The sequence below is a fragment of the Eptesicus fuscus genome, chromosome 16, assembly GCF_027574615.1.
Source record: "Eptesicus fuscus isolate TK198812 chromosome 16, DD_ASM_mEF_20220401, whole genome shotgun sequence".
Taxonomy (NCBI): Eukaryota; Metazoa; Chordata; class Mammalia; order Chiroptera; family Vespertilionidae; genus Eptesicus; species Eptesicus fuscus.
This window is the reverse complement of record NC_072488.1, coordinates 30,444,602-30,472,601: the sequence shown is the minus strand read 5'-3', so window position 1 is coordinate 30,472,601 and position 28,000 is coordinate 30,444,602. Positions and strand designations below refer to the sequence as shown.

The window sequence follows — 28,000 nt, the reverse complement described above, 5'->3', positions numbered from 1 at the left end:
CTGGTTGTTGAGAAAGGCTTCGGCCTGCTTGGTGTCCCTGAGGAACTGCTGGTAGGCGTGGGACTGCGAGAGGAGACTCTGCCGGTTCTCCCACATCTTGTGGAGCTCGTTCCACCCGGTGTCCAAGGCCTGCAGCCGCTGCCGCAGGAACATGTACTGGGCGTCGGTCTGGCCCTGGGTGACCATCTCGCCCATGTCCCTCATCTTCTGGTAGTCCTCCTCGTAGTTGTCGATCTCGTTTTTGATGTTCTCGTGCTGCGTGAGAAGCTTCTCCGCCTCGGTCAGGGTGTTGGGCATGTCTTCCGAGGCGATGGCCGTCTGGGTCCGGGAGAGCCAGGACTGGAAGTCGTCCAGGTCCCGCAGGAACTGCTGCAGCTTGCTGGCCTCGCCCAGGGAGGCCTCGCGGTTCTTCAGGGTGGTCTTCATCTCCTCCCACACGTCGCTGATCTCGGCCAGCCGGGACAGGATGGCCTGCGCCTGGTCGGGGTGCTCCGACTCCAGCTTCTCCGCCTCCTTCTGCAGGTCGCTCAGCTTCGCCTCGATGGCCACCAGGTCCCGCTCCATGCCGGTCAGCTTGCGCTGCAGGGCCATGACGCCAGCCAGGTCGTTGCCCAGGTCCTGGGTGGACTCGATCACCTTGGTCTTTTCCCGAATCCAGGACTTGGTTTCGTTGCACTCGAGGTGGTAGTTCTGTATGCTCAGGGCGGAGAGGAGGGCGTCCTTCTTCCTGTCGACCAGCTCTCTGAACTGGCTCCACCTGTGGGCGCGGACGGCAGAGGGAGGGTCGTGAGGACCATGCTGGCAGCACATGACCGAACGGCATTAACAGTGATGGTCACAGCTGCCCTTTCCCCTCCATCTCTGCTCTGACCGCATGCTTTTGGGAAAATCATCTCACTCAGCAGATGGACATCAAATGTTATCCAAACAGCTCAGAGGTGCAATATGAGCTGGAAAAAGCCTGTCAGGACGAGGGCTCGTGATAGAGCTCCAGCATGAGCCGTGACAACATACCTGTCCCCCAAAGAGTCAATTAACCCCTGTCTGCCATACACATCTCACTCATCTCTGAGCCACACCCAAGGAACGTTTTCCAAACCCAATACTTGACAGTGACCTTCAGACCTGAGCCCATCCACCACCACAACCTATTCAAACGTGTTTACTCAACAGAAAGATTAGACAGACACAAAGGTCTACCTTGATGATCGGGACTTTCATTGGCCAATTATGTCTCAAACATGCCTAAATCTTGTTCCAGAAATTGTTTTAAGAGGGACAGCACAGGAGCCTCCTTGATGCCTCACCAAGGCCCTAACTTCTGATGTGGGGAGGGGCAGGCGCCAGGGTGCTCTGAATGACATCACCCAAAACACACGTCTTGCAAAATGAGGGTATGTCGAAAGGCAGGTGCCAATGCGGTGACATCAGCACCACAATGCCACTGACCCCAATACAGGAAGTTCCTGACAGCAAGGCTCACTCAGCAAGGGACCGCAGCCTCCCTGCCCCGCACACCCGAGCCCCGCACCGCTGGCCTCACGCTCACCTCGTGTTCAGTTTGTCCTGCTGGGCTTTGATCTCCTTCTCACTCGGGTGGCCGCTGTGCATCAGCTGCCGTGCAATCTGGTTGACCACTGCGACCCGGGAAGCTTGGTTGTTCATTTCCGGCTCCAGGCTCTCAAATCTGAAAGGCAGTTCGAGAGGGTAGTCACCCCTTTGGTGACGACTGGTAGCGCGAGGCAGGCTGGCGCCCCGGCGCCCCACCCCTCACCTGTGCTGGATGACCTCCAGGTCCTCCAGCTTCTCCGGGATTTGCATGTTGTTGAGCCACTGCTCCTTCTCGTCGATCCAGAGCTCGCAGGCGTCGGCCTCGCTGAACATCTTGTACAGGGCCAGGGTGTCCTGCAGCGCCTGCTTCCTCAGCCGCGTCAGCTCCGCCACCTCCTTGTAGCGCTCCTCGATGCCGGACAGCCGGCCCCGGACCTCCGGGGACTCGGCGTGCTCCTGCGGGAGGGCACCGGCCTGCTCGTGCAGCGTGTCGATGGTGGGCCTGTAGTTGGCGATCTCCTCCGCCACGTCCTTGTGCTTCCGGACCAGGGACTGGGTGGAGTACTCGTCGTGGCCCACGTCGTTGCTGGAGACGATCTTGAGAATGTCCAGCATCCACGCGTCGATGTCGTCGGCGTCCGCCTGGAACTGGTGCAGCAGCGAGGCCTCCTCCAGGCGCTTCTTCCGGATGGCGGAGAGCTGCTCCAGGTGGGCCCACTGCTCCCGGATGTAGATGATCCTCTCCCGGATCTTCTCGGACCCGAAGTGCTCCTCGGCGATCATGTCTTCGCCTTCCTTGATGGCCTGCTCGAAGTGGCCGCTGCGGCCGCTCATCTCATCCTCGAAGGCCCGGTGCTTGCTGAGCAGGCGCATGACGCTGGTCAGGTCCTTCCCGTAGTCGTCGGAGGACAGGATCTTCTCCTTCTCCCGTATCCAGCCTTCCTCCTCGGCCATCTCCCAGAAGAACTTCCAGAGGCGACGGGACTCTTCCAGGCGGGCCCGGCGCTCCGCCGCCAGCTGGCAAAGCTCTTGGTAACAGAACTCCATGTGGGCCACTCGGTCTCGGATCACCTGGGGGTCGCAAGGCTTGTAGCCTGTTGAACGCCAAGGAAGGAATGGGTGTGCAACAGAGGTTAGCACAGGGTCCTGCTCGTTTGCAGGCAGTAAGCTACACCCCAGGTCCTTGCTACTAGGTTAGCAGGGCTAATGCTATGAGGCCACAGAGCACCTTCTAAGGTCTTGACGGGAACTGGAGAGAGGGGCATTGGTGAATTAAGAGCACGCACACCAGGTTGCTGGTACACAGCCATATCAAGTGTGGTCTGGCAAAGTCTCGCTGCCAAGCATCAAGCCATTCAAAACCAAGAGCACTTGAGTATTTAAGGAAAAGACATGCCCATCTGAGAAAAGCAAGACAGAGTTAAAGGGCTCAGACAGCTACCCCACGGACTCTCATGTATCCACCACAGTCCAAGCATGTCAAACTCGTGGCCTGTGGCTCGCTGTAACTTCCAAAGCCCCATTGCCACACAGAATTTATCTGCTTCTACAAAGGTGGGACTCGAGTGACTAGGAGGTAACGTGTGGAATGGTCCATCCTCACCTTCCCCATCCGTTGCAAACTTCTGGGCGGAGGCATTGACACCTCTCACCCGCTCTGCCTGGATGCCGATGTCGGCTTCCACCAGGGCGTGCTTCTGTAACAGGTCTTCCACGCCGAGCAAGTGTTTGCCGTAGTCTTGAGATAATAATAGCACCTGCGCACAAGAGGTAACAGACAGGACACCAGTGAATACAACCTTGACTTCAGCATCTTGCAATCTTCAAGCAAGCTGAGAGCCAGCCGCCAAGCCGCACCCTCCCCGGGGCCAGCCGTCCTCCCATGTCCTTAGGGGAAGAAGATGATAAGCAACTAGAACACTCTTCCCATGGCCCTTCTCTGGCTCTGCAGAGTGGGCAGTTAGACAAGGGGCACAGCGCATGCTGGGGCTTAGGGGTGGGTCCCAGAAAAGAGAGGCCTCACGGGATCAGCTCTGGCCTCCTTGCAGTCGAGTTTTACCTTCATTTCGTCCATCCAGTCCATAATGTAGAGCATTTCCTGGAATATCTTCTGCAGCCCCAGGTTCATCTCAAGACGCTGCCTCCGGGCCCGGAGCAGTTCCAGCAGGTACTCCCAGAGCCGGATGACATTGTCTTTCCTCGCTGTGATGCGCTTGATGTCATGGTAGTTCTCCGCCTCGAGCTCCCTGGCCACGGCAACCACGGCCTGCACACGCTCCTCGTATGCGGCAATGTCTGTCTCAATGGCCTCATGCTTTTTCGTGGCAGCCTCAACTGCTGGAAGGTCAAATCCAAAGTTGTCCTACAGAGAAAGGGAATGAAAAAGCCATCTGATTGGAACAAAGAAACAGAATAGGGGTGGAATCCTGAGCGCACGTTCGTCTTTGGTGGTCTTAAAGCTAAACACCACCCCCTGAGGTTCACCCCACAACCCTGGGGCTGGTCTCTGCCTTCCCCAGGACCCTTGAAACTCCACGCTTGCTCTCAGACGCTCCCTCCCCAAAGCAAATCAGCACCGTCTCAATTACAAAGGGGTCCAACTCGTTTCTAGCACCTGGCTTAACGTGCCTGGAGCAGGTGATCGCTTACGTGGAGCCAAGCAGAAAAGAAGGGCATTTGTATTATTTCATGACCCATCTGACTGCCTTGAAAGACGAGTTGGTCAAAGATTGAGGAAAAGAGGGAATTTTTTAAATTACATAAATGTGACCAGTTCACACACACTCACTGGCTCTAAACAAACTGCTTGAGCTGCTTCCAGCTCGGTAAAAAGTTGGATAAACAGAAGAGACAGTGTATTATAAAGTATAAACATCCCCTTCGCGGGAAGTGGGCAGAGACCTGCCAGCTACTTCAGATACGGGTGCTGACAAGCAGCCGCCCAGCGGCCCTGGGTACAGCCTACATTTCTAGAGGAGCCCCGGGCAGTTTCTCGAGTAATTCGGGAGCAGAACCTGAGACACCAGGCGCTGGTTTTCGCTCAGCCAGGTCTCCCTCATAGCTGCCTTGCGATCGAATCTGCGGGCGAGCTGTTCCAGTTTCTCCTGGCGGATGAGCTCGTTCCGCAGGGCCAGTTCTCTCTCGTGTTCCGCCTTTTCCAGTCTTTCCCAGGCCTACGGAAGTGAAAAAGAACGGTTTCCTGCCATGTCCAAGGCACTTTCCTTGGCTCCAGTCGGCAGCTAGCAGGATTTCTCCAAGAGACCCAAGGACGTAGAAGGGAAGTCCCGTTCCCATCCCCACTGCCTCTGGAGCCTTGAGAAAAAAAGCAGTTTCCTCTCAGTTAGCCTCATGGGAACACTCTCCCTTATCTAAATCTACAGTCCTGTGTTGTTCTTGGAAAACAAAACACTGTAGATATGGAGCAAGTCAACTAACTAAATAATAAATCTTACTTTAACTGAGAGGAAGCAAAGTACTTATTTTCAACAGCTCTGATCATATAAAAAAGATAAATGATTTTTCTCTGAAAGAAATCTTATTATGACTCTCATTCACCCCATCCTGAGCCACTGTTTTTTATTCACACATTTGTGTATTTCCCTCCCAAAATCCTTACTGACTGACTATACACATTAAATTCATTTCTATGAGATACATCTTCATGACATTTTAAAAAATTCCAATTAAAAGACTCTAAATGGGTACAACTGACCAAAGTTCTAGATTTTTCAAACTTGTACTTGGAAATATGCTCCCTGTGAAATTCTCTAATTGCAGACACAACAGGGCATGATAATGGAAGTCATTTAATAGCTTCTCTGACAGAGGAGCCAGCCCCGACCTCTAGGGATTCCAGATACATGACATAAGGTTTTGTGTTCTCCATTCCCCAATTTAAAGATGTTTGAGTCAACTGCCTCTGACAGACGAGTAACAAGTTCAACAGGCAGAACCCAAGCCGGTTTGATAAAATCTAACACTCTCCCCAAACCTCCAACAGACCCGCCAGCGCAAGTATCCCCTGAGCCTCTGCGATACCCGAGCAACACCTGCCCCTAATTCCACAGGCAGAGACGGACCCTTTCAGCCAATCAAGACCGAGCAACAGAACCCAGCAACAGAACCGGGACTCTACAGGACGGGCCCAAGCAGGACCAGAGGGAGGGGTTTACCTTGTTAATGTCAGAGATGAGCTTCCCCTCCCGGGGCATGTAGACCTTCTGATTGTTGGCCCTCATCTTGCTCTGAATCGTGAAAAGCAGCACTTCCAAGTTCCCCTTCTCCGTAAATCTAAGCACAGAAAACAACCACCGTAAACATTATTTATTATTATTTTGTTCAATCCAAGGGGAAATATTAATTTGCTTCTGGCAAAAGAACCATTTCACAGAGCCAGGCAATTTAAAAAGCCATTTATCTGTGGTCTGATTTATGTGAGACGCGTGTTAGAGAAACCAGAGTGGGTTAGTTTTGGGGTATTTCAGACCTCAAAGTGTGCCCAACTGTGGAAATTTTTTGTGTGATTGGTTGTTTGTTGTTTCTGAGATTTATATTTAGGAGCACGTAATAGCATTCTTTTATTAATCACCTCATTCAAGGTTTAGACCAAGCATGTCAAACGTGCAGCCCGCCGGCCGAGAGTCTGACATGCTTCGTTTAGACCAGTAGTCGCCAACCGGTGGTCCATGGATCACTGGTGGTCTGTGAGGTCTGAAAGGTTGCCGACCACGGGTTTAGACCGTAAGTCCTGGGCGACAGACTTACTTCATTCGGAGTGCACAGCTGAATGCATTCAGCAAGAATTAGTTCATATGACTACTGGTCAATGGGTTTCAGAGACCTCAGCAAGGAATCCACAACTGAGTGGAGTTTCAGAAAAAGGAGGAAAAACTTTCCAACTATAAGTAAGAGATAAGGTAACCAATCCTTATTTCTTAAAAAGATGTGGAAAATCAAATTTTTGGGGACAGTAAAATGATTGTCTGTCTCTCTCCAACACAACGTGAATATTTACACATTTTGCTACGGATCTATTAGTGGGCCTGATTATGGGTTACTTCCTCACACCCAACTGGAATCCTAGTACACAACATACACACAACTGCTACTTCTCTGAAATCCAAAAAATACGGAATTCTGAAATACACCAGGCACCAGAGTTTTGGATAAGGAACTGGAGACCTGCACAATTTCCTCAGAGTCTCCTCTATCCGTGGCACAATCTACTGGAAAGGGCTCACAGAGCAACACAGATCAGATGAAAGGAGTAGCATTCGCTAAGGGGAGAGGCGTTCACTCAGAGACGAGACCGTGCAAGTCAGAAAACGGGGGTCTGTGACTGCAGCGAGCTCTCCCCCACACTAATGGCAGTGCATCCCAATCTGCATCGTACTTGGGTGGTTTCTCCACAGTGCGGTACGTGTTGAATGCCTGAAGCTGTTGTTGAACCCCAACCAATGAATTGGCAAATTTGCGATTGTTCAAAATAATGATGGTTTGTTCAATCCACTCCAGGAGGTCGGAGGCAAGTGATTCATACTTTTCAATCATTTTTTCTGTTTCAATAGCATTGTCAAGCACCTGTAAGGAGGAGTTAGAGAGATGGAAGACGGCGTTATCACGACAGGAGGAAAACGTGACGGCACCCCTCTATGAGCACAGGCACACTCAGTCAGGGTCCTAGGCTACTCCGCTCTGAGCACTTGAACCTTGAGGAACTGTTTAATAGGCACTAGGACTGTGACCATTACTTGTGAGCAATGCCATCTTAACTCAAGTGGAATTGGCTCTGGAACTCCCAGCCCCCGGCACAGGGTTTAAGAGTCCGAATGACTCCTGCTGCCTAAGCTCCCAAATCTCTAGAGAAGCACAAAGGGCTCTATTGTGCGTGGTCCTGGCCCATGAACGCCCATGAACTTTCCATTCCTACTGTACTGAGAAGACAAGGTCATCTGGCCTGAGGTGTTCTGAAATACGTGGCAGGCAAACGAGAAATAAAAAGCATAATACTGAGGCCTGTTCAACGGTGGGAAGGAGGACTTCAGGCCCATGACATCAGCCGGCTCAAGCAGATTTTCAATGCCCAATTTTCTGGTAAGGTCAGGGGAGGTATGTTTCCGGGTCTGAGATGCCCCCTCGCATCCTTTCCTAAATATTTTAGCCACCACTCCTCCCTCCGTGGGATGCTGCCTACTCCCCTGCCATTCGGACAGCCTGCCCAAACTGCTCCTGGCTACGTTTATGCGTTCATGGGAGGGCAAGGAGCTCAGTGGCAGGCAGTCCATTAAGATGTGAACCTTAATTAGGTCTCACAACATATAAAACTGGTGTGAGCTCACCTTCCCAATTCGTTTTCCTTCAACAGCCAAGGCCTTCATCTTAGAGAAGTAGTGGTAATAGGTCACCACGTAAGTGATGATGGATTTCTCGTCAGGGTGGTCCACACTGATATCTGTAACCGAGGGGGAGAGTCCCTTCAGTACTGTGTTCACAGGGCTGCCACTCAAGCAGCAAGAACACCCTGGAACAAGTGGTCAACGCTGAGCAGGCCAGTGTCTTCGCTTTCTGTACCTGAGAGTTATAGTTATGCCTTCCATCCACTGACTGTGTATCAGGTTTCCACTATTGCTAAGCGCTATTCTAGACGTTTCTAAATCTAGAGACTAATTCTTCTCAGGCAGAGAAGAATCTACACCAAACTGGACTCTTCACCACACACCCCAGAATTCCCATTGTCCTTTCCTTTACTCTCAACTTTCCTTTGCCCGAAATGGCCTTCCACACTCCATCACCTTCTTCCTAGTCTTTCATGATCCAACTGAAAAGTTACCATTCCACCATAGCTAGTTCTAATCCCTACAGCCAGAATTACTGTCTCTCTCTCTTCTCCTAAGGACTTCGTTTATATGGTCACCCATAACACTTTCCGCCCGGCACTCTAACTATTTATGCACGTTTTATGTGTCTTGTTAAGACTGAGTCCCTGAGGATAGGAACTCTGTCTTGGTAAGGACTGTGCTCATCACTCCACCTCCCAAATTGCTAGTGTGTTGCTTTGTTTGTGATCAACAAATATTGAGAGAGGGCCCTAGCCGGTTTGGCTCAGTGGATAGAGCGTCGGCCTGAGGACTGAAGGGTCCCCGGTTCAATTCTGGTCAAGGGTACGTGCCCAGGTTGTGGGATCAATCCCCAGTAGGGGGTATGCAGGAGGCAGCCAATCAATGATTCTCTCTCATCATTGATGTTTCTACTTCTCTCCCCCTCATCCTTCCTCTCCGAAATCAATAAAAATATATTTTAAACAATTGAGAGAGGGAGCAAAGGAGTAAAGATGGCAGTGAGTGAACAAGTCTTCCCGGTTTGGCATTATTGAGTAAGTACTCAACTCAGATAGACCAAGAGAAGAACGCAGAGGATGACTCTTAATGGATCAGGCTCTTTTTCAGTGTACATTCACACATGCGCCCTCACTTCTATCACTGGCAGCCCTGCGTGAGACAGGGTTGTTTCTCTTACTCAAGGATGAGAACACTAGGATCCAGAGCTCGATTGAAAACGCCCTGCCCAGTGTCACCGAGGCAGCCAATGACCCTGGGAGCCAGAAACACACCTACTGATCCCCCCACCAGGACCCCCTGTGATCAACTCCTGCGTCTGCTCAGTCCCATCAGTGTGTGCTCCAAGGAGAGCAAATTGGAGGAAAACAAGAGAAAAATGTCGGTCAGGTATGCAATTCAATAAACACAAAATATTGACATAGCCGGGAAGGAGTGAGCAGACAGAACCTTTCTTTAAACTTACCTACATTTTAACCAAAGGCTCTCTTCTCTGGGTCTACTAATAAAAGTAAGGACAACTAATAATCAAGCTCAAACCCACAGGATAAGTGACATCACATCCACTGCCATTTTCAGTCCCTTGTTTTGTAATCCAGGGGATCATACTCCCTTTTCATACTGGGTGGTGATTAGAAAGATGAACTAATGAGCAAGTTATTAAAAAGATTTTGTCACAGTGGTTGCAAAAATAAAGGGTTCTTTATCAAAGAGCTAGAGCTGAGGAAGAATGGCTTCCCACAGTAAGGTGGGGGTTAAGTATGAAGATTTATCACAGCCCAAGGAATGTTAGTTTTCTGTTTATATTGAGAAGTCATTTAACGGGCTAGCACGAAGATCATTTTATCTCAGCTTCCTGTAGTGAACATATCAGTGAATCTGATGCACTGGAAAAAAAGCAAGAAGCCAGCTTGGCAGCCTCATGACCTCAATCTGCCCTTGGGGAGTTAAACTTCCTGTTCTATATTTATAAGAACTTTAAACTTTCACTCACTCACAGTTTCCTCTCGCTAATACTTGCTCACAGTGAGGAGGATCTGAAAAGCTTCAGCACTACACACACAAAAAAAATCCTCTTATGTTTCTCAAAACTGAAAAAAAGTGCCCATGATAACTCATGCTAAAAAGAAGCCTAGAATTAGGGTTTTGTTAAGCAAGGGAACTACAAGCTGGGGAGCTGCCCTCACACAGGTGGACTCCACGTCACCTTTGGGTCTGTCTTTGGGGCTTGCTGCGGGGACTCACAGAGCAGAAGGATCAAGTCCACCCAGAGAATGTGATTCCGTGCCTCCCAGCAGCCACTGGGAGGGGACTGTTAGTGTTACGCCTTCGTCCACCCGCATGCTCCCCTTTCCTGATGCACCTTCCTCATTTACGCTTTCGCTCATCAGCAAACACTGCACAGCCTCCTAACAAGGGCCCAGCCCTCAATCTCCACGCACTCCATCCCATGCTGCTTGCTGCCCTGGGGTGAAAGCCAGCTACCAACCATTCCCTGGAGCCTATGGCAGGTGCTCTTCCTGAGCACAGCTGCTGACCACTGCCTGCTGAATACCCTCCAAAAAGTTTGACCTGTTGGACCCCACCCACCTTTGCGCTGGTATTTCCTATTGTCACTCTAAACGCCATTCCCAGTGAACTGCTGGTCCCCAAAGCATGCCTTCCTCACCCCTTGCTCACGCAAGTCCCTCTGCCTGGCATGCCCTCTCCTTCAGAACATGTTTAAATCACACTCATTTTTCAAGGCCTTTTCAAATGTAATCCTTTGCACAAATCCTCGAGTAATTCTCACAGCAAAATTGAGCTCCTCTCCCTTGGATAATTCGCAAAGCACATTGTACAAATAAAACAGATACAAGACAGACCTTGTATTAACCCCTCAGTGCTAGAGACACTGAAGGTCCCACCTGTTATCCCGAGCCCTTACCTTCAGGATCCAGCAGTTTGGTGAGGCCCAGGTGCTGCTCTGCCAGGTTAAATGCATTCTGCAGGTTGTAGTGTGCGTTGGACTTCTTCAGCTTGTCAAAATCTATCAGGTCAGGCCTATGCGGAACGACAACGGAACACGACAAAAACCACGGCTTGCAAACACATTCTGTGGCCAGTTCGACATGGTTATTACTCCCAAAGTGTTCAAGTCACCACTCAGGGGAGTAAAACTCTAGGATATTATTCAACCATCAATGAATGAAACCTGATTTTTTTAAATAAAGTCTCCAAAGTTCATTAGGAGAACGGATGAGAGACAATGAGAGAACTCGTCTATTTGGTTTAGGAGACTTTACACATTCTCTCACATTTTCCTCACATGGAATGCAGGAATTTCCACTGTAATGCAACATCGAAGGCAATGGGTATGGGGATCCAACGTCACCCAGATCTGCTATAGAAGAAGGTACACATTCCACCCCCGAAGTGCTTACCGGTGTTTGTGTATCAGTGCATTGAAGGCCATGCCGTCCCTCCAGCTGGTGGTGAAGTTGTGAATGTTGACGTTGGGGTACCTGGCAAAGACAAAGCACAAGACAAAAACAACAGACTTATCATATATAGGTTTTCCTCCCTGAAAAACTTCCCCATGTTTGAAATCTACCCCTAATCAATCAGCCATTCTACACCATCTTGATTATTATAAAACTCCATATCTGTAGTTGATTAAAGGTTCATCTCTAACTTGATCCCCTTTATGGTGTCCACACTTATTGTTGATCACAGCCATTACAGACACATCTGTCCTCCAAGCAGTCCCGACAGTAATTCTCCACTTAACCTGGTACATAATCGGTTCTCAGCAAGTACCTAGGAGCCACGGCAGTTTCAGTGAGCAACAAAAAAGATGGGGTTCTCTAAAAAAATACTGACACCGAAATTTCAATGAAAGAATATACGGAAGGAAATCTGGGGCAATAATGTACAAAGAGTACTCCTATGGTTACTGCACAAAACTCCCCCGAAGCAGCAGAAATAAAAGGGAGGAGAAAACCCACGACTGGTGTTGTGTTTTTTTTTTTGTTAAATATCATGATGTGATTCCTAAACATGGTTTCAGGGTTTTAAAATTCAAGATATACTGCCCTCTGGAGCTTCCTTAATAAAGAGATGGTGGCGATGAGAGGTCCAGAATATAAATCAGAACTCCTTCCACCACGCTGAGAGCCAGCTGAAAGGTCAGCCTATCAACCACTCGCCAGTTAACAAGACCTCTCAGTGGAGGCGGTGGGAGGGGGACACCTGTCAGCACCTTGGAAGTGACGACCGCATGGAACTCGGCCTGGGCCACGGGCCGGACTCTGAGCTCACACTCACCCAGCTGTCTTCATCTGGCACCACAGCAGCAACGCATCCTTGGCAGATTTCTTCTCCTTGTTGTCTTCCGTTTCCACACTGATATCCTGGATCTAAGATTTACAAGGAAACATCAGACGGACAGATGGGTCAGCTGCCCAACGACAGCCTCGAAGAGCTGGTCTGCATGTACATGAAGAGGAAACTGTGGGTCAAAGCCCAGCCCCGCAGCCCACCTCCTCTGACAGCTGCTTTCTGAAGCCAGGGTTCACCTCCCAGAACACCAGCCAGACTAGATTGCCCACTTTGCACAGAGATAAGATGGAAGCAGAGGCAAGTTACTTGCATGACTTCCTATTAGGGGTCATGTCCACCTTCAAGCTAGCCCATCGTTCCAACCGGAAGCCAGCACAGTGATTCATATGGTACACCTTGAACCTCCTCAGACCCCAGAAAACCCTTATGTTCAGTGTTTCATAACCAAACATTTTTTCACACCAGGTGTGCCCTTCATGGATGAGGATGATGTGTGCATCACTGGCTGAGGGCTGACCCAACCTCACAGAGAGAGCACGCACTGAAATGCTGTGCTTCCACGTCTGTGTCCCCTCCAAATTCTTACGCTGAAATCCTAGCCCTCAAACGTGATAGTGTTTGTAGGTGGGACCTTTGGGGGGTGATTAAGTTGTGAGAGGGACTGGGTAAGAGGCTGCAGAGATCCACGCCCCTTCCACCATGTCAGGACAAGACATGTGCGATCTGGAATAGGACCTCACCCGACGTACAGCCTCCAGAATGGAGAAGTAAATTCCTACTGTGTCTAAGCTACCCCGTCTGTGGTATTTTGTTACAGCAGCCCCGATGGTCTAAGACAGTCAGTGAATACATAATGTAAAGGTGACCCTGCTGTAGAGCCTAAGACCATCGGAAAACACAGATATTTACATTACGATTCATAACAGTAGCAAAATTACAGTTATGAAGTAGCAACGAAAATAATTTTATGGTTGGGGTCACCACAACATGAGGAACTGTATTAAAGGGTCGCGGCATTAGAAAGGTTGAGAACCACTGCTCAAGAAGCAGTCTATCCCCTCTGGAATGAAGACAGCTGCCTGTTCGGACTAGGCCCGTGGTTGGCAAACTGCGGCTCACGAGCCACATGCGGCTCTTTGGCCCCTTGAGTGTAGCTCTTCCACAAAATACCACGGCCTGGACGAGTTTATTTTGAAGAAGTGGAGTTAGAAGAAGTTTAAAAAATTTGGCTCTCAAAAGAAATTTCAATCGTTGTACTGTTGATATTTGGCTCTGTTGACTAGGCCAGTGGTCGGCAAACCGCGGCTCGCAAGCCACACGCGGCTCTTTGGCCCCTTGAGTGTTCTAATGCCACTTCTTCAAAACAGACTCGCCCAGGCCGAAAACCAACTTCTGCGCATGGGCCACGAAGGTTCAATCGCACTGTACGTGCGTGCCCACACGTGGTATTTTGTGGAAGAGCCACACTCAAGGGGCCAAGAGCTGCATGTGGCTCGCGAGCCGCGGTTTGCCGACCACTGGACTAGGCAAACGCAAAGACTTTCATTCCAGTTTCCCACACCATCTTTTACTCTCTCTCTTTTTTTTGTTCATCCTTACCTGAGGATATTTTTTCCATAGATTTTTAGAGAGAGTGGCAGGGAGGGAAGGGGAGAGAGGGAGAGAATGAGATGGGGAGAGAGAAACACTGATGTGAGACACATCTCGGGCCTGAGGATCAAACCTGCAACCCAGGTATGTGCCCTTGACAAGGAATGGAACCTGAGACTCGTGGAGCCAACGCTCTAACCACTGAGCAACACTGGCCAGGGCCATCTTTTACTCTCTTCCTCATTCCCAAGCTCCTAAAGCCCTTCCTTTGCCTCTTATCACTTGTCATCGTCAGTAGTTCATGGATTAACTGCTAAGTACAGACAGGGCAGGCCATACCCTGGACAGGGACACACACACACACACACACTCACAGGGAACATAAGACAAATCTGTATATTTAGGTACTGGGGAGAAGAGAGATCTTTGTAAACAGGTGGGGAAGCTTCAGAGGAGGCAGGATGTGAGCTGGCCCCTGGCTGATGCAGAATCAATAAATACAGGGTGTGGCAAAAGTAGGTTTACAGTGTTCACATGGAAAGTGATAGAATAATTAATAAACAAAATAAAATAAAAACTGTGTTGTGTGTGCTCACAACTCTAGACCTACTTCTGCCCCACCCTGTATTTGTGGAATGGGTGCTGATTTAATAAAGCTGGGTTTGTAAGACACCAAGGAGGCAGCCCAAGCAGTGACATCTGCAGCCTCTATTTCTGCCTCAAAGAAAAGAGAGAAAGTACCTATCAGCATTTACAAGTTCAAGTACAGAAAAGGGCCAGCTGTCAGGAAGCTAGTCAATGACTCAACCCAATTCACGCTAACAATCCTGGAAAGGGCTGCGTTTGCCAGCTCACCAACATGGGCACTGCCCGGGCGTGGCAAGGCCGCCATCAGGATGCCCTTCCAGGCTCTGACTACTACAGGAAGAAGCAACAGAAACACAACTATTTTACTCTGCAAAACTGAAGTCAGGCTCCAAGAGTGTCCAGCTGATTTCACCTGTTGGCCTAAAACCAAGAGCAGTATTTAGTGAGCTTAATGACATTCACTCCATTTTAAAATCATTCTGAAATTAAATGACAGAAGCCTACATAAGAGCTGTTTAAAAATGAAATCGTTGGTGGTTGTAATTAACTCCATTAATGACTGATGCTGCCATCTTCAACAGGGGTTCCCTCCTTAGACCTGCTTGCTTAGGAGCACTAGGGCTGGGACAGGGGATCTGAATTAGTCAGAGGACTAGCCGGGCTGGGGAACCGCCCGTGCAGGGCGTCTTTTTGTCCAGCTCAGCCCCCACCCCCTCTGCCCACATACACACCCAGACACTGTTAACTCAGCCCAGTCCCAGGGGAAACAAGGAGGAAAAGGATTGGTTACAGGGTGACCTCAGAGTTTTCCTAAAAGACAAAGACAGCTACAATTTGATTTTTGTTTTTGCCTTTTAGTGAGATTTTCATTTACCAGAAATATCCATCAGACTTTATATCAAAGGGGCGGAACAGGAAGGTGCAGAGAACACCTCGAGGAGGAGACAGGCCTGTCAGGATATCTGTTTGCAGAGTAACCTGACGCTATGGTAAGGAGTGTTTCCTGAAGAGCGGGAGCGTGAAGCATCTCCTGGAGGAAGCCGGGAGCGTGAAGCATCTCCTGGAGGAAGCCGCACAGTCTCCGGAGCCGGAGCCGCTGAGCTCTCCCCTAGGGGGCCACGCCTGCGCTGCAGCCCAGCCTGCCCAGCCCTGTGATCCTGAGCGAGGCTCCGCCCTTTCCTCAGACCTTAAGAGTAGCTCCTTGCTCAGAGATTTCTATATTTAAAGTCCTTCCCTGGACTACACAAACCCACAACATGCTTATAAACCCACACAAGCCTAAAGCTTTTTGCACATCCCCCCTGAACACGACTTCCTCACATCCAAAGGAGAATGGAGGTGCAAATGAAGCCCACACACGTGCCATAATCCTAAACAGCTTCTCCTAAAAATATTCTACGATACTGTGGAAGGCAGTTAGACATGTGCAGAGCAAGGACGATGGGCCAGGTATAGAGGCCACCAGGGTAGAACACCCCAGGTGTCTAGCAAAGGACAACTGTAGGGTGTGGCTTGGTCCCCAGGATGACTTTTCCTCCCTTAGCATATCGCTGGCCTTGCTGTCTGGGCCCCCTGACCTTTCCGCCCTAGAGATTAACATCTAGGCCTCAACTGTATTCCAGCTCCAGGCCCAGAAAAGCAGCAAAACCAGACAAGCAAAGGCCCTGGCTGACCTCAGGACCAGCTGTATTGAATAATGAACCCCTGTTCCCTGGCGCCAACCAATCATGGTTATCCCAACCCTGAAAGGACACACCTGAAAAGCTGCTGAATATTCTATTGAGATCTTCCACTGGGACACCCCCTAATAAATCCACCTTTAAAACCTTTAGGACAACCAAAGGACTCGTATGCATGCATATAAGTATAACCAATGGACACAGACAGTAGGGGGGTGAGGGCATGTGCTGGGGAGAGGGAATGGCAGGGGAGAGGTCAATGGGGGGAAAAGGAGACATGTGTAATACTCTGAACAATGAAAAATTTCAATTAAAAACAAAACAAAACAAAAAACCTTTAGGACAGAGGACCCAGCATCTCTCCCTCCCCAGAGGAGGCCAGAGCCTCTCCCTTCCTCCTCTCCCGCCCCCAGGCACGTAACCATTACTTTCCTCACTCCCAAGCTCCAAAAGTCCTTGCTTTGCCTCTGTAACTTGTTCCCTAAGCCCATTTCTGCTACAAATCACTTCTTCTATCTCTGGGATTTTCCAAATAAATGTTCTCTGATAGTTTGAGTCTTGGCTCTGAATTCTTTCCTAGCCAGAACCCAAGTACCAAGGATGCTGAACCCAGGTCCGGTCTGACCCCTCTGGTCTACCACCTGCTCTCACAGCCCCCAACAACACTTGTCTTATCTGGTGACGTTCAGACAGCCTAGTGCTAGTAACTGAGCATCAACTGCATCTTACACCTTTGCTCCTGAGAGCTGAGCAGCAGACACCAGACGTTTAGAGTAGGTGCCGGTGAAGTGGTGGGCGGGGATGCGGCTCTGAGCCGACTGATCTGAGGGGAGAACCGAGATTTTCAGGGCCCAGCAAAACTGAGGGAGGTGTGGGAGCTGTGCCTACAGGGCAGCTGGATGTGACACACAGCCCCGCACACCTGACCCTGAGCTGCCATTTCAACCTGGTCTTCCTGGCCCCTCTGGAACGGGAGGCCAGCTTCACAAGACGCTTGCACCCGAGAGGAAGGCAGAACCCCTCCGCCAAGCCTCTTACCTGGAAGCGCAGGATGATGGTCCAGATGAGGCCCAGGGTCAGCCGGTGGTTCCCATCCACGATGTCGTGGGACCCCATGTTCTCAAGGTGGACTCTCTGCTCCTTCAGGAACTGGAGGGCCTTGTCCACGTTCTCCAGACAGTGGATGCGCATTCGCCCCTTGGTGGGTTTAGGCTAGAAAAGGGTGAGCAGAAGGTGGAAAATCACCCAACGGGTACAGGCAGGCCCGGATCTCCTGCCCATTCATGCCGCACTCTCCTACCCAAACCAAAGCATTAATAGCCACGTGTGCTTGTTCAGTCCAAGGACAGTATTTAACTAACAGCCTCTGAAGAGAAAAGTTTACTTAAGGGATGGTAACCAATCACTCTTTGGAAGTTTGTTTAGTCCTGGAAGCGACACAATTTACAAATGCCTGTAGAAACTGGAAGTTTATAGAGAAAAACAGACCCCGTTTTCATCGACTTTCAGAGGTTCTGCTGCCATGCACACAGCCTTCGGCAGATGTGTTTAAATCTGAGGATTTAATGGCTGCTTTACCCTAACATTAGGCTTGCCACCTGCTGGTTTGGGTCATTCCTAAGGATGGCTCACAGGAGAATCAGGTGGTTTTGTGAAGGTGATGGGGAGGGGATTGAGTTAAAGACTGTGACCTACTGAAAAGAAAGGATAAAGGGGAAAAAATGTGAGTAGTGTGATGATGTGAATACCCCAAATGTCTCTTCATTTTTACCCAGTTACTGGTATATCAAAATCCAAAAGGTCCTCCGAAAGTAAACATTTTAAATAAAGCATCACACACACACACACACACACACACACACACACACACACACACACACAGTGTCTCTATAACCCTGCCTGTGTTGAGAGCATGCTCATGCCCTCCCCCCACCCCCACCCCCCCTCCCCTTCTAGCAGAAGCTGCACCTCAGGCTGCTCTCACCATTTCACATACTCCGACAGGCTGTGCACACCTCCCTAGCCAGAAGGATGCACTCGGCCTGGCTGACGTGGGGCTGCCCTCCACGGCCACCTCACCATACCCCACACACCTTTCAAGGCTCAAGGCAAGGCACAGCTCCCCTTCTCGAAGACATTCCAGCCATTCCAGTTCTCACAGGCCTCCCTTTTCTCCCCTCTCTGTACAGTTCTGCCACAGGGCGCAGAAACAAATCATCGTCTACATCTTATATTTTCGCTGTTCTTTCACATATCGCTCTTATTACTTCCAACTAGACTGGTGGCTTCACGAGAGCAGGAATAATGCTTAACAATTCTGCTATAGTCCCAGCGGCTTCTGGTTTGGTTCCGAGCGCGAGGCCACGCGCAGTGGACTTGAACGCAGGTGGACTGAGCTCAGTGTGCGCCTCAGGGGCCGGCCCCACGGGGAATGGCGGCCAGGTGTGCAACAGCTGGCACCCCAGCAAGGTAGCAGCCACTCGGACAGGAATGCCTTGCCTGTCTCCTGCTTGCCCTCTGTAGCGGAGATCCTCAGTGATTTGTCAGATGGAAAATGTCTGGAGGGAAGATGACTTGGGTAACAAGTGGCCATTTTAAGTAGCCAGTCTCAGATGATCTTTTTTTTTTTCCCCTTGACTTTCTATTCTTTTACAAAAAGCTAGTGTGCAAAGAACACGCTCTGACCCCGAGGAAAGAAGATCACAAGTAGAAGCCCTGCCACAAAGGCAGATTCTGTTTTCAAGTAAAAGCCATGGGAGGAGAAATGTCTCTCTAAGTGAAGCTTTCTTACACTATTCTGATAGCTTCCCGTACACTCCCCGCCCCCCAAGGCATTTTCTCTCAGCAACTTCACAACGAATTTATCTCAGGAATGTGGGAAATGCTGGGAGATGTTACTTAAGTTAGGTCAAGTGATAACATGACATCGAAACAGAAAGCAGGTAGACTCAATCTCTAATTTTGGGACTGGCTCTGTAGATGCGGTTTGAGGCTGACACTGGCACACTCTCCCTCGAAGGTATACCCAACAGCCGCCTCAAGCCAGCCACATCACGGGGACCCATGTGAAGTTGATGGGCCACCCAGAGGAGGAGCTCAGGATGCTGGGCCAGGATTCCAAAGCTCGTTCTCTTCGTGCCACACCAAGAACCACGTGAAAGAAAACAGACTCGGTTTCTATCTGGCAGATAGTTTGCATCCTTTGTTAAGGAGCTATTTTTACATCCCTAGATTTCCATCGTCTCAAAAGGAACAGGAGATAACAATGGAGAAAGCTAAACACAATGGAGAGGGGGGTGCATCTCTCCATAACAAACACTTTCCTAAAACCTCGGCCCGAAATTGGCTAATTCTGCCATGAAAAGGGGCATTCCCTGCCTTGCCCCCATTAATTATTGTCGCATTCCTAGTGTGACACGGGTTCGTTCCCACAGCAACACGTGCATTTCTGTCCTGTGTGCCATTTCTGATGGGGCAGTTTGAAAGGTCACTAATGTGGAGACAAAGATCAATACCAACACCACACTCGTACGTGACTCAGAAGCAGGGGGCTCTGCAGGCAGGGCGGCAGTTCCTCCGAGGAAATGCCTATTTTTACTGTTTCTCCCTTAAATAGTTTTAACCAGTTCCCCACGCCATGGCCAGAGTTCCTGTGTTTTGCAGGCGCTTTTCCTGTTTTCCCTCCCCAAGGTCCCTCTGGTCCCACATCTGGATCAGCCACAGCTCCATCCCAGGCTTTGTCTCCATCCAGACCCATCTTCTTTCTGACTTCAAAAAGGAGTGGAAATTACAGGGCTAAACAACCACCTCTAGCAACTGACAACATAATTCTAATTGCTTATTGGAGCAGCGAGGCCCCTGAGAAGTGGAGTGGCCTTGGTCAAATTCGTCCAGGGGGCCCCAGTGCCGGTAGGAAGAAACGAGGGAGCCGGGTGAGAGCTGGGGGCCCTTCCCGGCCCATGGCTCTTCCCCAGCTGCCCACACAGTCAGTTCTATCCTGTGGGCGTCGGGATTTGCAGAACTATGACAGAGTCACAATGGCAGAGTTTTTATCAGAACCTAGAAGAGGTGGAAAAGAGAAAAATAAATGTTTACTGCAGCTGACCTGGCCTCCTTGAAGAGGAAGACAGAGGAAGGCTCCTGGAAGGGTGTTGTGGGGGGCCACCAGGACCTGGGCCACACTGTCCCACCCTGGTAACCCCCCCTCTCGCGGGGTTTTCCCATGAGTGTCCAAAGCCACCTTGAAACCATGGAGCAACAGCTCTCCAAGGGTTGCAGGGTGGACGGAACACCAGCCCTGGGCATTGGGAGCGGCCGGCCCATCCACCACACACCAGTTGAATGGCCCTGCATGCTGCTTGCTCTTCAGCAGGGGTCCTCAAACTAAGGCCCGCGGGCCACATGCGGCCCGCCGAGGACATTTATCCGGCCCGCCGGGTGTTTTTGCCGCCGCTGCCTGTCCTGCTTAGCAGCCGACTCGTCCCGGCCCGCAGTGCGCATGTGTGGAATGTGCGCCGCACTCTCCGACTCCCCTCCTTCTCTCTGAGGGACAGTGAACTGGCCCCCTCCCCTGTTTAAAAAGTTTGAGGACCCCTGCTCTTCAGTTTCAGTACCTATGCAATGAAGGGATCTAACTTAGTGGCCTTTTAAAGTGGCTTCCAGCTATAAAATATAATTCATGTGTTGGAGGATGTAAGACTTACTAGCATGCAAGGTGAATTCTAAAGTGCCTGCTGATCTTATTGTTCAGCAACAGTAAAGAAGACAGAGAGAAAAGACACTAACTGGTCTCAGTACACCAGTGCGCCGAACACTTGCTTATGCTCTTGTCTTTTAATCACAAATTGATTTTCAACACACACACACACACACACACACACACACACACACACACACACTCTTCTCCTTAATACAGAGGGTAGTGTGGGAAGCACTAATTTCCAACATCTCCTCTAATACGTTATACAGCCAAACTCATTTCACATTAAGTCCCCATACATATCCAACTTTGAGCTCTGAGCAGAGTATAAGCGATTCTTGCCCAGTTAAAACTAACGCACTGTGTTCTATTAATTCCTGCCTGTCTCCTCACTGGTGGGGACCCACTCCCGAGAGCACCTTCTCCTTTCTCAGGGCTCACTGGGAAAGGAGGGGACGAACAGACAGGAGAGTGGGCTGACGTCCAAGTTCTATTACTTACTAGCAATACTGGCTTTGGGCAAGACCCTAGCCACTCTGCCTGTTTTTATTCTATAATACATAAATTGTCCAGTTCATTAAACTAGGAGAACCAAATGGAATCATCTGTGACAGTAAACACTAAAAGCGAAACGTACTAAAGTCACCATCACTGCTGCTTCCAAAACGAACTCCAATTTAGCTGGGCTGCTTCCCCTGCACGGTTCCTCCCTGACGCCGTTCCCCGAATGCTCTCTTCACTCTGCCCCTCAGCTGACACTCGACCCCTGTATGCTCTCTCTATCTGCACCTGAACCTCTCCTCCTGGGTCAGCTGGAACCCACCCACTTACTTACTTGGGGTTCCCTGACGCCCCATCCAGAAGCCATTTTCCCTTCTGCACTCCAGGGCTTTGGGGACATTCAGTGGGTACTTTACAATATGGTACACATTACCATTAATTCGCTCTCTGCATTTGTGCGATCAGACGTAAGTTTAATGGGGGCATTCTCCCGTGGCTGGTTAGTTAGGACAAAAACAAATTCTCACACACAAATGACATTACAGACAACAGGTAGGTTCTGTGGCCAGTCCACACATCCTGTTTCAACAACAGTACAGACCAGTATGGTTCTCTCAGCAAAGGCTTCATGTAAAACTCAGAGCAGCACAAAGTGGGATTTAAGGTTTCACAGAGCTCACAGTAAATCTACCTTTTCCAACTAGCTCAGCCTGTTTTGGAATTAATGGCGGCAAAACAAAACAAAACAAAAAAAACACACACACACAAGAAAAAACCAAATTCCCTCCCCTTCTCTTCTTTGAAACTGATTAACGGAGTGAGAAGACAGAATATCAGGAAAACAAGAGGCAAGCAGAACCCAGTGATATCTGCAATTGGAAATGGCGAGGGCTGGCGGGAAGGCAGAGGTCAGAAAAACCTCGTCCTCTTTCAGATAGGCGAGGGCTCAGCCTGGCAGGGGCACGGCAGGAACCTGGCCTTCTTGTTTAGAGCCATTCCTCACCGCTGCGGCCTCAGAGGGAAGGGGCAGGCACAGGCAAGCCTCGACCTGGGTTATGACCTGTGGGCTCCACTCCGTCACCAAAGTCCAGGCCTGACGTATTACACCAGAGGCCCTACTCCCTCCAGATGTCAGCGCTGCCGGGAGACAAACCCTCTCCCCCCAGTCCCGCTCTACTCTGGCCCTGGGATCTACGACAAAGTGACCGGCACGGTTCTGTGCTCGCCATTTTCACCTGCTCAGCTGATGCTGAAGTCAAGGATGGGTCTATATTTTGTAGGGAATTTTAAAGCGAAACCTTGATGGAGAGTTATAATGTATAGCAATTTCAGAGTGAGATATTGAAAGGAATATTCTTTGTCATCAATCCCAATTAGCAGTAGCTTCCTGGATCAGCCTCGGTTCCCTCAATGCTCCATAAGCTGACCCGCCTGAGGCAGAGAAAGGGACACTTCTGACATGGATCCTGCCCAAGCCGGGACCAGAGATGGGGTCTCTGCCCTCTGACGTTCCCCAGTACATCAGGATCAAGTGCCCCGATAGCCCACCTAAAACCTGTTCAAATTTAATTCAAATTTTATTGAGCCAAAATGCAGGCTGAGGCTAGGATGAAACTGTCTGGAACATTAAACCAATGTTTCCTTGAACTTCATGCAGTAAAAATCAGACACATTTCCTCCTCTATACAGAAGGATGAACTGGCTCCAAGAACTTATTAATAAAGTAAATTTAAATACTCTGGGCCCTCACACATTTATCTACTACCTACTGCCAAGCTGGTGGTTAAAGGCTGTGGCCAAAGTGCTGACTGACACAGGGCTCCAGATGGGAGTGCACATGTTTATGTTACCCGGGGTTCGGATCAGTGGTGCAGAGAGCCCGGCGCTGGCTGGCTGTTATCTGATGATCCACGCTTAGCTGTGGACATTAATTCACCCGGCCAGGAAGCTCTAACCACATCATTAGTTATGGAATCGAAATATGCAAGGATCCTTTGGGGCAAGCCCTCCCAGAGGTCCTGGCCTGCAGGGAGGGTCTCTAACTTGAGTTTCTGGCAGCCTCTGCAGCCAACAGCAGAGTGGTTTGTGTCCCATGAACCAAAATCAACCATGGGGCCAAACAGGCTGAAAAATGAACAAGAACTTTAGCTCACTCTATCCACGGGACCCTTATTTTTGGAATAAGAAGATTAATCAGACTGCCCAACCTATAATCAGGGCTGGCTGTGAGGAACGGATGATAAAAGAAGTAAAGACACTTGTGGTTTTTACAAAGTGGGATGTCATTGCTAAACACAGTTCCTGGCACTGACTGCCTGAAAGGTTGGAAATGGTGCAATCATATGTTCTTCCCTATCTATCTCCTAGGTTGATGGGTTACTACAAAAAATAAACAAAAAACACAGCAACAAATAAGAGGAGGAGTGGGCAGTATCCACACACAACTATGAAGTATGCTTCATTGGTTGCCTTTTTCTCCCTATGAATATTTTTGTTGCCCTGTTCAGAAAAAAAGGGCACTGGGCCTGATCCCATTTATTATATGGACGTTATCAAGGACACAATCTTCTTGGTATAAAAGAATTATGGACCTTCAGAGGTGAACAACTTACTCCCTACAGCCTGGAAGACTGGACCCTACTGGAACAAAAACAAATGTTCAAACGAATGTCTATCCATGTGACCTTTAATGATTTTTTTTTAGCTACTTTCAAAACATTCAAAAAGATCAATAAACAATCATACTAGGTTAAACATTAACGGGAAAAAAAGGTTAAAAGGTAGGGGGGAAAATCTGGTTTACAAAAACTATATTTAAAGATGAATATTACAATAATTCTAACCTACGTTCTCAAAGAAGACTCACTTGAAAAAACAAATTAAAATGCAACCAGTGAGCAGCCTTCGCCCTCTCCATGTGGGCCCACTACCCACCATCGCCCTGCAAACCACCTTCAGTTTCAGGCAGCCGCCGCAGTCTTAGGCAGAGCCTCCTTTATTAATCTAATTGGTCCAGTGTGACCCACAAACTCCCAAAGAAAAGCAGGCAACCACACCTGCACGCACGGGGAACAAAGACCATGAACAAAACTCACTCCACACGAGAAGTGGCTTTACCCTTTCATAGGACTCTGACCTTGAACGAAGGGGGAGGGAGAGAGAGAACTCTGACTCGGTTCCTACCCAGGCTTGCAGAGGCAATTCTGTTGTGGGCTAATAATAGGGCAGGGTACAAGCTTAGGTCCCTGCCTGTGGTCAGAGGTGTGTGGGTCGGTCTGCACACAGAGCCATGTGGCTGAAAGTTACAGGGTAGAGATCGAGTTAAAAATAAGGCTTTCTGGCAGCCCTGCCAACCGACAGCATATTTTCCTGGTGATGTCACTACAGATGTGGGGCTCTACCCCTGGGCGTCAGCTTTCGGCTCGGTCCCACCCACCACCTATGGAACTGCATGTGATCTGGTAGAATACAGCATCCATTTTCAAACCAAGACGAGACAAAACCTGTTGGGTCAGTTAGGGAGACTGGCTTCAGCTTCCTTGGTTTAAGGTTCATAAACAAAAGTCACATCAGAGACAAGCCGCTGTAGCTCTGGGAAACAAAATGGGGGTACGCTTTTCACTGCAGGCTGAAAACTCCCTCGCCTGGAAAGGCACGGTGAATTCATTAGAAGCTCCCGAGTTTCCAAGGAGACGACAAAACACCAGCCTCTCCCTCCACCCCCAAAATAAAGTGTGCAGGGAAGAAAGCAAAACAAATCAGAGAACTACTGAATTCAATTCTTGCCACTTTAAAACGGCAGCTCAGATTTTCCAGAGAATTAATAAAACACAATTTCAAAATTATTCCATGATCTCGTGGGCTACAGATTCATCTTGGAGGCAGGGCCCCGGGCTGGCCCTTCAACTGCCAGCACCATGCCTTGTTTAAGGAGGGGACACCAGCCAAGGTCCCTCCGACGGAAGGTAGTAACCTTGCAAATTACGGAACGCGGCCACCTTATCACAGGTTCAAGAACATCAACTAGACTCAGAGTGTTTACACAGGAGCCTTCTCCAACATGCTCATCTCACGTATCAAGGTTCTCCTTCGCAAGGAGATAACCATAATTTACCTGGAGGAAAGCCCTGATAAGATTTTTCAAGAACATTTCCCCACCAAGGCCGCACGGCACGTAGACAGCATTCCGACACTCACCAGCCTCTCTCCAGAGAGGACCTCCAGCAGCTTGATGAGCATCCGTCCATCGCGGAGGTCCGTGTACAGGTCTGTGATCCGGCAGGACACTCGGGCGAGGTGGGAATTGACCCACTTGGTGAAGGTCTTCTTCTGCACAGCCTCGCGCTCATCTGCAAGCACAGGAGAGCCTGCGTTACCACCAGCCACAGCACGGGCGGCAGCGGCGTGCTGCCAGCCGGGCCATGGGCCCAGCCAAAGCAGGACTGGACTCGAGTGAAACCTCTGCAGCAGGACCAACGCGTAGGGAATGCAGGAGTCCCGCAGTCCTTGAACATGTGGGCCCTTCAGCATGCCACCAGCAGGATACCCTTTGCTTGCATTCAATTCACGTCCAGTAGATGACAGGGAGGTCCTTCTGCACTCCTGCCCATTGGGTTAACACTTGACTGGTAAAGTCTCTACTGTGTCTGTTACAGCGATGGTTTCTCCAAAGGCAAGTGTGGGGGAAGCACACAGATTATGGGAGGATGTGGGGTAGAAAAACTCAGAAGACATTCAGAAACTGCTTCTCTTTACAAAGGATCAGGCATCACCTAGTAAGATAAATTTACTCATGACCCTGATCTACAATGAAAACCTGCTGTAAGTCACAAGCCCCATGAACAACACAGAAAATGGCAAGCAACATGGTAGATTCCAAACGATCTGGCCAGGCACTGGAAGAGGAGGGCCTGGGCCCAAGGTTTTGCCAAAAAATGTGCGGAGACACTGGATGCAGTGTCCCCTTCTGTAAGACGAGTGGACAACTATCACCTCCAAACTCAACCATTCGCTGAAAAGGTAGCTGTTAGTTTATGCTCCAGAGTGTGGCAGTCACACATCCAGGTCATCGAGGGAACAACATTGAGTTCTTCAATCCTCAGTCCAATTTAAAGCATAAAACTCTAGACACATCTGCCCAGCACTGGCCCTTCACATCCCATACAAGTAGGCTTCCAATCGTTTTGCCTCTGCAGAATGTTCTACATGCAGGCTGCTGAGACGTTCAGAGGGCACCCACCACGCGTACGCCCTGTGTTCTACAGTTATCCTTCTGTCAGTTACTCGCCCGTTTCTAGTTCCATGAGCATGAACTGGCACCAAAAGGACCCAAGACCTACTCCTTCCAGTGCTAGCCCCAAACCACCAGAATGTTTATGTATTAATCTACAACAAAGGGGGGCAGACCCCAACAACTTTTTATGTATTTCAACACCACGGGGTGACAACTAAAAAGCCACCCTTGCCGATGGGGCATGCACTGGGTGGCCTGGGAGTACTGGGTTCCCAGGCTGGCCAGAGCATCCCGGGAGGGTCTGCCTGGAAGGTTTTAAGGAGGTCTCCATCCACCCCACCGCAGGGAGGGAGAGAGGCAGAGACAACGTGGGATGAGCCTTTACTGCTGCCAACCTAGCAGGTGAGGCAGCCGGGGGCCTCTGCCAAGACAGCTGGCCACCTGCTGCAGCCAGCAGCTCCCCCCGGCCCAGCCTTGCCCTAAAGGAACAGCCTGTCCAGAGGGAGAAAGGACCTTTCCCCAGGAACAAAGGCCGACCAAATACAGACAAAGGATCAGAAAGGATGGGACTGGGGGGGAGCAAGAAGAAGGCAGGGAGGGACACACTGCAGACTGAAAAAGAAGCTGCACCAATAACGTCACGATAAGTCACAGAGAAAAGATCACATGCATTATTAATCACACAATCATCCTGATGGATGGTAACTTTACGACAGTGACATGGGGAGCTGCTTTTTGTTTGTCTGTCTGCCTAAGGTTGGCTGCTTTGAAAGAGCAGGTCCAGATCGGAATACACAGATACACTATGTTTCTCCTAGGTACGGTTCAGGTGTACGTAGGGTCAACTAATTGTTTTTTTTATAGTATTTTTTATGTGCTACACTGGAGTTACAAATGTCTTTCATAAAGCCCTTGATGGGTATCCTAGGCAGTTATTAAAGGGTTTGGGGCTCAAAGTCACTACCACACCCAGCATATCAAGGGAACAAGATCAAAATGAAAACCTGCTTGGATTAAGGTATTTCTAAATAAACAAACACACAATGTGTTCGTCAGCCAATTGTCACTCCTTGGGCGAATCTCACATTACAGAAACACCTCGGGCTTCTTTCAGGTTCTGAATTAACAGGTTCCTTTATGAGGAGATTCTGAGGATTTGCTTCAAAAGACAGTAAAAGCACTCCCACAGCACCCTGACCTGAAGAGTTATGGTCCTACCCCACCCCCTCCCCATGAGGAGACCACAGAGAGGTCATGGGTGGAGCAGAGAGAACCGAATGGAAATAAAACAGGCTGGGGATCTGTGCAAGGAGGGACCCCCGGAGCTGCTGGGTCCTCAGAAACTCCAGGAAGAAGGTAAGAAAGAAGAGGAGAAAGAAGTTTAAAAAATTAAATTAAACAAAATAAAAGGGATGAAGGCTTACTTTCTAGCCCTCTCCCCTGCTCCCCACTTCTCTCCTCTCCTCTCCTCAGTTTCAGAAGCGGGCTCCAGGGAGAGTGAGCA

At 49.6% G+C, this 28,000-nt stretch overlaps 1 protein-coding gene across 3 annotated transcripts in view; it reads right to left on the bottom strand.

Annotated features, from left to right (window-relative positions):
* Positions 1-28,000, bottom strand: part of SPTBN1 (spectrin beta, non-erythrocytic 1) — a 185,233-nt gene that overhangs the window by 35,633 nt on the left and 121,600 nt on the right. For all 3 annotated transcript variants that reach the window (XM_054728110.1, XM_008162131.3, XM_028139908.2), the window contains 14 exons: positions 25,461-25,612; positions 17,102-17,275; positions 12,192-12,283; positions 11,309-11,389; positions 10,813-10,928; positions 7,890-8,002; positions 6,944-7,131; positions 5,724-5,841; positions 4,566-4,724; positions 3,611-3,913; positions 3,155-3,308; positions 1,775-2,645; positions 1,550-1,687; positions 1-757 (listed from right to left, as the gene is read on the bottom strand). In XM_054728110.1, coding sequence (XP_054584085.1) covers positions 1-757; positions 1,550-1,687; positions 1,775-2,645; positions 3,155-3,308; positions 3,611-3,913; positions 4,566-4,724; positions 5,724-5,841; positions 6,944-7,131; positions 7,890-8,002; positions 10,813-10,928; positions 11,309-11,389; positions 12,192-12,283; positions 17,102-17,275; positions 25,461-25,612 — 3,416 coding nt within the window. The remainder of the gene's footprint in view (positions 758-1,549; positions 1,688-1,774; positions 2,646-3,154; positions 3,309-3,610; positions 3,914-4,565; positions 4,725-5,723; positions 5,842-6,943; positions 7,132-7,889; positions 8,003-10,812; positions 10,929-11,308; positions 11,390-12,191; positions 12,284-17,101; positions 17,276-25,460; positions 25,613-28,000) is intronic.